Source organism: Silurus meridionalis, chromosome 12, assembly GCF_014805685.1.
Source record: "Silurus meridionalis isolate SWU-2019-XX chromosome 12, ASM1480568v1, whole genome shotgun sequence".
In the NCBI taxonomy this organism is placed as follows: domain Eukaryota; kingdom Metazoa; phylum Chordata; class Actinopteri; order Siluriformes; family Siluridae; genus Silurus; species Silurus meridionalis.
The window spans coordinates 3,956,364-3,965,013 of record NC_060895.1 but is presented as its reverse complement, the minus strand read 5'-3'; the positions used below and the strand labels follow the sequence as shown (position 1 = coordinate 3,965,013).

Genomic DNA, 8,650 nt, shown 5'->3' with positions numbered 1-8,650 from the left:
AGTTCCAACCCACTGATTTCTCACGTGATCAAAAATATCGGAACATGTGTCTGACAGTTGTTTACTAGCCGAGCTCAGCTACTTAAACCTTCTATACTATATTGCCAAAAGTATTGGGTCATCTGACCTTTCCTGTGGATCTTTTCCAAACAGTTACCACAAACCTGGAAGCGCTTAATTGTGCAGGACGTCTTTTAGATGCACTGTAATGAGATTCTGCATTTAATTGAACTTGGAAACCCAAATCTGTTCCAGCATGGTGATGCACAAAGTGAGCTCCTTGAAGATCTGGTGTACATGCTTTGGAGAGGATCTTGAGTGTCCTGCTATAGAGCTCTGTTCTAATTCCTACTGAACACCTCTGGGATGAATGTGAACGCTGACTGCACCCCAGGTCTCCTCATCTACATCAGTACCTGCCTTTCTTAAACATCTTCCCAGAAGAGTGGAGGGAATTATGAGCTAATTGGGACTAAATGTGGAATGCAACACTTAATAATCACATACCGTACCCATGACTAGGTGACCCAATACTTTTGGCAATATAGTGTTTCTCATTGTTGTTCAATTAATGTTTAGTTTTAATTCGCTTAACATCACTAGATCTAAAAATACACCATAAGCAAAAGAATGTCCAGTTTTCCGTTTCCAATACTTTTGGAAGGGAATTTTGTATGCGACAATTCATCAATGAATGAACAATAAGGAGAAGATTTACTGCAAGGTACAGAGCGGGGATTACGCTTTCCTCAGGGCCGTGTGATGCTTTCTGTAAATATTGAGAATCCTGTAGTGCTGTACACTGTATAGACTGGAACTGATGACAACGTGATGAACTGACGTATATTAGTAAAGGTGGTAGATTTAGAGACGAAATGGTCCTTGGTCGTGCTCCTGATACTAAATTAAAAGACCCAACACAAAAGAAAAAAAGTCACAGCAGTGTTGTAAACAGAATATTATACAATTATAAAGGCTCAGATAAAACCCTTAGCGGCAGTTTAAAATACTGTGCTGCAGGTTGCCAGTCACGACAATGAAACGTTCCCTCCTTTACACGATAACGTGAACATGCGTCTATCGTTTTTGTTCATTTGCTTTTTTTAGATGGCTGACGGCCTTACAAAGTTCCATTACAATTCATCAAAAGAGGAGGTCTGTGTACATTGCATTCATTAGTGTATGAAAAGTGAAGGATAAAAATGGTTTTAAAAAGATTTTTTTGGATAAAAATTGCCGTTTTCTTTTAATACTAGTGATATAAGATAACTGATTGACCATCAGCATGTAATCAATCAGTGGCCTCATCCAACATTCTGGCTTCCACCTGAAAAGTTAATATACGAGATGGTATCAAAAAGTTTCGAGACTTTTACAAGAAAGTACTTCATTGATCTACATTTAAAAACGCTACCATCTTCAAAATATTCCCTTTGCACAGCAATACAGCGCTCCAACGTTCCTGCCACTTCTGGAAGTCTTCTTTTCAAAGTGCGTCAAGTGTCTTCTGCGATTTGCACTGGATCTCCGATGTCCAAATGGTGACTTGTGAGCTGGACCTTCACCTACAAGAAGAGCGTGAAGTCCGCAGGCGTGTAGGGTGGGGAGATCATGCGGATTGTTCGCCGACGATCATCATGCACCAGTTGCCTAATGGTTTGGGCATTTTTGGTGGTTACGCAGAATTTCACGTTTGCACTTTGTTCTAACTTGCCGCCAGAGATGTCAAACGTATCCTTCACTCAAGCAGAAGTACAGATCATTAATATATTGATATAAAAGAATTTTAAATGTTGTTACCTAATGAATGTATCCAGGCTGAACAACCACCATATAGAACACAAGCAGAGAAAAGATGATAATCAGGAATATCTCCACGTTAACCCCATACTTCTTGTTCCCTTCTGTCTTGCTTGTTGTTAGCTTCATTTAACTAGCCACCCAATGAAATCGATCATGTCACCAAACAAATTAAAACTTAAGAAACGAGCCTGTTTCAAAATGTAAGAAGGATAAATTTCAGATATCTGTGTAAAAAAAATGAATGAAAGTAATGTGATGATAAAGTGATACCAGAAAAATCTACTTAAGTAAAGTTACGAAGTATTTGCACTTCATTATTTCCCACCTCCGCTTGCTTTCCTGGTGAAACCGTGGCTGGAGTCATGAGTCTCAAAACGTTTTGATATCACCTCGTATGTTGCTCTAGTTTCTATCATATTATTTATCATTTGCCCAAATGGCTCCAAAGTGGCTTTCCTGCTAAGAAAAGACCTCCAGTCTACAATCCTATTTAGTATTATGAGATTTCAATGATTCCACTCAGTGATTAAACAAACTCCATAGGTCATTTTCTCATTCTTGTGTGTGGTAAGAAGAAGCCTTTTCTAAAAGAAAAAAAAAAAAACAACGAACGAAGGCATCAGAATCAATTTGGTTTTATACTCGTGAGTCAAATAAAAGAAATAATGGATGCAATGTAGACAGACAACATGATGTGCTTAGGCTTCAATTATTAAAAGGAACTGTTCTGATTAAGACATTTGATCCCTATTGAGACAACAGTTTTACAAGGGTGAGTCAGCTTTATGTCCTCCTTTACGTAGACGTCTTTCATGATGCGATTTCAATCCTGATGGCAGCGTTTTACGCTCCTCACCAAACATGAAGGTTTTAATCAATTCCGAGGTGGTTAAGTGTGAAAAGGCTCTTGCTAGTTTTGTGTCTCAATGCTGTATTACTTCAGCACAAACTATCTACACTAAAAGCCAATGGAAGCCAATGGGCCAATGGTGAATCACCATGTTTAACAGAATCCTCCAAGCTAAGAAATCGGCCTTGTGAAATATAGCAATCTGTTCTGGGACATTCTGAAAAGCTAATACATTCTGAATAGGGTGTTAGCGTATGTAATTTATTGCTTATAGTTTTGGTTTGTGTGTAGATCTGGAGTATTTCTTGATTTCAGCTGAATTATTATTATATTTTGCTATTATATACATTCAGGAGACATGCTTTATGGGACATTTCGCAGCATTCGATTTTTACATTTGCATTCAAACATGTCTTATTAAAGGAGCCATCAGGAAAAAAAGAAGCATTAGCTGCCAATGTGATGTCTGCTTCTCGGGAAGACAAAACATAAATGGTGCAATGATTAAATTTGATACGGCTGAATGAAAGGGACGACTCCCAAACATCATCATAATTAAAATCACACCTTATTTGCCCTTCTGGTTTGTCGGTCTCTTTCCACGGTGTCTGTCTTTCGTTTCCGTCTCTTTTCTTTGCCTTGTTTCTCCAGGGCTGTTCTAATACGTGCTAGGATGTGTTTTTTGGGGAACTTTAAAGTGGTGCACCCAAACTGGCTCACTCCACCCGTATCTCCTGGTAGTTTCTCGCGTCTCTGGACCCAGCTCCGCCAGCCGGGTTTCCAACAGTACACACTGTCATAAAACCTTGAGCCATTCTCACCACCTAACACATAAATCCTACGCTTCCACCTAGCAACGCCTGCAGCGGCTATGCGCCGTGGCAGACCTGGAAAAACAACCGGACTGGGAGCGCGGTCACTACCTCCACCTCCCATTCTCTCGACTCCGACCACGGCGTCCCGGTCAGTCCCCGCCGCCCTCCCTTCTCGGAAAAACAAAACTCGCCCTGTGGCATCAAGTGGTTCCAAATGGGTGTAATTGCCGTCCAGAAATTTCGCTGCGTCACGCATGTACCCGCCCACGGCGCACACTCCTCCACGTACCGCTACTCCTCCAGCAAGGCAGGTGGCACCGGAATCGAGGCCGATGCGATTCCAGGTCCTTGTACCTGTGTGATAGATGAGCACACCGGCGTGAACCATGGCCCGGTTCTGCTCTAGCGTGGCGCCTCCGAGCAAGTACAGTCGGCTTCTTAGTGTGGCACAGGCAAAAGAGCGAAGCGGCAATGGCAAACGTGGACCCGGTGCCCACGTTAGCGTGGTAAGGTCGAAAGTTTCACATGTATCAAGAAGAGCTGATCGATTGCAGCCACCCAGGGCATAAAGAAAATTCCCTGAGCCCAGGAAGCCGAACATGGCACGTGGCTGCTCCATGGATGGCCGAGATATCCAGCGGTCCAGCACTACGTCGTACTCGTGCATTGACGAAGAAACCTGGCCTGTTCGTAAAATGCCACCGGCTACAAAGAGCCGGCCACCAACGGCTGTGCACCCAGGGCACAGCAAAGAGCCCAGGGCTGAAAGTTTCTCCCACTTGCCTGTGCGTGGGTCAAAACAATCCACCGTGTAGTCACACTCTCGTAAAGCCTCGTCCTCTCTGGGCTTAAGGTCCACACAAACAATCTTTTTCTCCAGCATGCCTTCCCGGGGCCTTAGAGGACCTCCCATACCCTCAGTGCCCGCCCTCGGGCCAAGCTCTTTGCTCAGCCGCCTGCTCTCCTCAGGAGCCAGGAGACCCGGGCGCAAGTGACGAAGCAGTGCAGGCATGTGGACGTAACGTTCAGCGGGCCGGTGCTCAGCCCAGCGCCGTGCCGCATTGTACACCTCCTTCTCGGATTCCACGCCAAGCCGGTCCGACTCCAGGAGGCTTCCCAGGGTACCCGGGTCCAGCAAGAGAAAGTCCCGCTGGCGTGCCACGCGAGGGAAGTGCTGAGCCACCAGCCGCAAAGAGGCTCTGAGCAAAAGCTGGTCATGGTGTGAGCGTGCCAGAGAGTACATACCCAAACAATTTTCCACAGAAAGGTGTTCAAAGAGGAACCTGAAGAAACAAGAAATGTGTTTTTTTTGTTTACTATTTCTGCATATGGAATATTGTTACAGTACACAAACAAGCAACAATATTTTATCAGTTAAACCAATACATAGGTGTACTTTCTAACTTACTTACTCTAGTGCATCTGTTTACAGTTTATCGGCTTCAATCTAATTTGTTTTTGGGACAAACAACCCCGAAGCTTCTGCTCTGATTCAGACTTGCGGAAATGGACAGTGATTACATTCATGGTCACATCTTTAAAAGGAAGAACAGATGAAATACTTTTATGTGTCACCTGGAACAAAGATTCTGCAAGGGCATGACTTGAAGACGATTGGCCGCCACAAACAAGTCCTCTGCTGTGTCAAGACTGAGCCCTGCTTCTCCTGTGTAGACGAACTGGATAACCGTCTCCATGACTGAAGGAGTCACCTCCTCCAGACGGATCTCGGTCAGACGAGATTCTACCAAGGGGCTGGTAAACATGGCACGGAAATATGGACTGACAGCAGCCAAGAGAACTCTGCGAAGAACACATTGGAAACGCTAGACTACAGGATTTTGTGATAAATCATACATTCTAAAAATCAATTAGCCGTAAAATAGTTCCTACTGATCAGAAAATTGCATTACTGGGCAGTTGGACTTAATGAAACATGCCGTGGTTTTTATTGTCCTCAGGACCTACCTCATGCTTTCATGTCTGTAATGTTTAAAATGCGAGAAGGAATGTGAATGTGCAGGGTTCTAGATTGAGCAATGTTCATAAACTATTGTATCATGAGCTGAGTTTTTCTAGATTTACTACACATATATGGTTGTATTCGTAAATAGTTCCTTCTACCAGAAAACATCTGGTGAAACTTTGGGTGGCAAATTGATGCCAATGTTGGACAGCGAGAAACAAAGCTAATTAAAAATCCCAGATAAAGTCATCAGTTCAACTTCATGCATTCAGGTCAAATTAAAGTCGATGCCAAGTAGAGTCGATTCAGTGAAAAACTGAACGCTTTGGAGTCGATTCCATCATCTTGCATTGAGTACTTGAGTTATCTTGGTTTGTGTGTCATGTTTGCGATATCTGACTGTTCCAGTCATACGTGGTTCCTCCCCAAATTGTTACCACGAAGTCAGAGGCACACAACCGTTAAAGACTTTGGATGCGCTAGCCTAGCATTACATTTTCCCCTTCATCTGAACTAGAGGACCCAAACCTGTTCCAGCATGACAATGCAAATGGAAAATCTCCCCTTGCCCTCTGACCTCAACCCTGTTCAGCATCTTTGGGATGTATTGGAACACTGACTGCAACCCAGACCTCCTCGCCTCACCTACATTACATTTTACGAACACCCTAATGACGGTAAAATCTAGTGGAACATCTTCCCAGAAGAGAGGAGTTTCTTATAACCACAAACAGGTACTACGTGTGGAATCGGATGTCCAAAAAGCACATACAAATCTTATGGTTAGGTGTCCATGAAGTTTTGTCCAAATAGTGTATTATACTCGTGTCATGCTGGGTTCGCGGCCCGGGGGTTGGGAACCACTGGTATTAATGCAAGTACGCAGAGTTAATTAGGGTTGGTCTTTATCTGCATTAGTTAATTACATCTTGCAAGAAATTAAATTTTTTTATTACATTTACTCCTTAATGAAGAGAAAATAGTCAACAGATCAATATCATGAAATAATCGTTAGTGTTTATGATCAGAATCTGAATATGAACAGTGGTTATGTACAGGTTTTAGTAGGCGTACCTGTGGCACATGAACTTCTTTCCTTCTACTAAAAGAGTGACATCACACAACTGCTGAGCATCAAGAAGTTGCTTTAAACCTTCGAGAGAAAAAAAACAGAGAATGTGAGAGAGTTCATTCAGAAGTAAGCAAATCTCAAATCGGATGTTAAAAGTATGGAAACAGCAGGTATTTGAAGTTTTCTGAGACACATTCATGTTCATTTCATTTCATTGAATGACTAGAAGAACGTTCTGTGGACATAGGAGTCCAAATTTGAAATGTTTGCTCTAACAAAAAACTTTTGTAAGACGGAGAACAGGAGAGAAGGTATCCATCCTCCTGTTATCACTAATAAAAATGGAAAGACCTCTGGCCTGAAGACGTTACGAAGAACTGCCACTGGAGACTCCCTACGTAAATGTCAAGTCTGCAAAAATAAGCGGTTACTATGGTAACAATAAAGTACTAACATGGGCACACTTGCTCTCAATAACTTAACACCTTCTGGCCAATCAGCATCGAGAAATCCCATGCAAGTATTCAACAGATATCCCAGTAGCTTAGTGTTTAAGGCATTGGACAGTGGATCTGAAGGTTGAGTTCACATCCAAGCCACACCAAGCTGCCACCAAGGCCCTTAACCCCATAGTTGCCAGGATAAGATAAATGTACATTTCTGTAGATAAGGGCATCTGAAAAATGGCAAAAATATAAATGTAATGCCCAATCGAGCTCCGTGAAGACCGCCGTGTGGGCGAGGTTGGACTCGAAGAACCTGGTGTCTTGCAAAAACCCTGACGTCCTCAACCCAAATAACCACCTGTTGGATGGGACCAGAACAATGATTGCTGCAAACCTCCTCATCCAACAACGGTAGGACCTTTGGCTGTGGTCCACAATCTTCTGTCTAGGTTGGCATTCTCACCCTGAGTAATGTACTCGCCCAGCGGAGTGGTTGTGTCGTCTGGAAAGTCCTCCTCCTCAGAGTCGCTGTCCGAGAGGGGCTCGCCACCGCCGCTGTCAGCGTCCTGCCACGGCTGCGGCCTCCACGTCACTGTCCCACATTTAACCGTATTCATCTGGGAGACAAACCAAAAACAAAAACATGGCCGTGAGAAACTAGTCCCCACCGAATAGGGCGTCTTTATTCTGATTGGATTAGAGGGCGTACGTGTGGTCATTTTGACATTGTGCCGTCAGAACGACCTTTTCTAACATACAACACATTCTTACCTTGCCCTGTAAGCGTGTGTGTGTGTGTGTGTGAGTGTGTGTATGAGTGAATCGTCTCCGAGTCTCCAGTGATAAACTCCAGTGGAGATTAAGGAGAGTCACACGCGTTGGTCGGCTCCCCTCCCAGACGCCATCCTGCGTCCCTGAGCCCCGGATCAAACCGCTCCTCACGCCACTATGGACATCCACAGGCGTTCCCGTGGATCCTGACACATCTCAGTGTCTGTCCACTGTTGGCTTCAGGAAATCCACTAAGAAAAACAATCCAAACCACCAACTCCTGTAAATGAGTTACAGGATACACACTGACTCAGACTCGCGCACACACAATATTATCACGTGTAATGATAATTACTCGCTTTCGGCCACATTATTCCCCCTGCTAGTTTCTCTGTTTTAACGCTTTCCCTGGTCCGCCATGCCGGGATTATTTTCCTACCCGTTTTACGTTTACTCTTCCTGCTTCCTTACGCTCTTGCGCCACATGACAAGAGACTCACCCAATCAGCAGCGTCCATTTGAACAGCCGGCAAACGCGAGTCACAGAACTAACCAATCACTGAACAGAGAGGCGGGACTTTCCAATACAGGTGAGTTCAAAATCATAAATAATCGCGATCCGGAAAAATATTAGGATCACTTCCGGTTTCGCAGTGGAAACGTGTGTACGTTTTTTTAAAAATATACATATATTCTTTATTTATTTATAGTTAAATGTAAAATTTTAACCATTATGTTAATTAAATAAATTCTTCAAGCTGGACATAAAAATGCAAAAAAATCCATAGAGCTGTTGGCGATGGCAGGAAGTGACTGGTTTCTTTTTTTTTTTTTTTTATTTTTTATACCTTTTGCATTTGTATTTTCAACTTTCATTTAAAACCAAACAAAACAAAACAGTGGCACTGTGGAGACTAAACAAACCTG

The 8,650-nt window shown here is 43.3% G+C and overlaps 1 protein-coding gene across 1 annotated transcript; it reads right to left on the bottom strand.

Moving 5' to 3' along the window:
- Positions 1–373: 373 nt before the first annotated feature.
- Positions 374–8,203, bottom strand: si:dkey-260j18.2 (uncharacterized protein LOC325231 homolog). Its single transcript, XM_046862228.1, has 7 exons — positions 8,079–8,203; positions 7,724–7,974; positions 7,416–7,569; positions 6,509–6,587; positions 5,044–5,271; positions 3,221–4,751; positions 374–900 (listed from the first exon to the last, which is right to left on the bottom strand). The coding sequence occupies exons 3-7, from the start codon at positions 7,567–7,569 to the stop codon at positions 865–867; spliced, it is 2,028 nt and encodes a 675-aa protein (XP_046718184.1). The 5' UTR covers positions 7,724–7,974; positions 8,079–8,203; the 3' UTR covers positions 374–864.
- Between the last annotated feature and the right edge of the window lie 447 nt (positions 8,204–8,650).

Coding starts and splice junctions, on each gene's coding strand:
- si:dkey-260j18.2 (XM_046862228.1), bottom strand. CDS start 7,569: ATGAATACGGTTAAATGTGGGACAGTGACGTGGAGGCCGCAGCCGTGG. Junction 6,588..7,415: donor GGGCGAGTACATTACTCAGG/GTGAGAATGCCA, acceptor TTTCTCTCGAAG/GTTTAAAGCAACTTCTTGAT. Junction 4,752..5,043: donor TTGCAGAATCTTTGTTCCAG/GTGACACATAAA, acceptor TTGTTTCTTCAG/GTTCCTCTTTGAACACCTTT.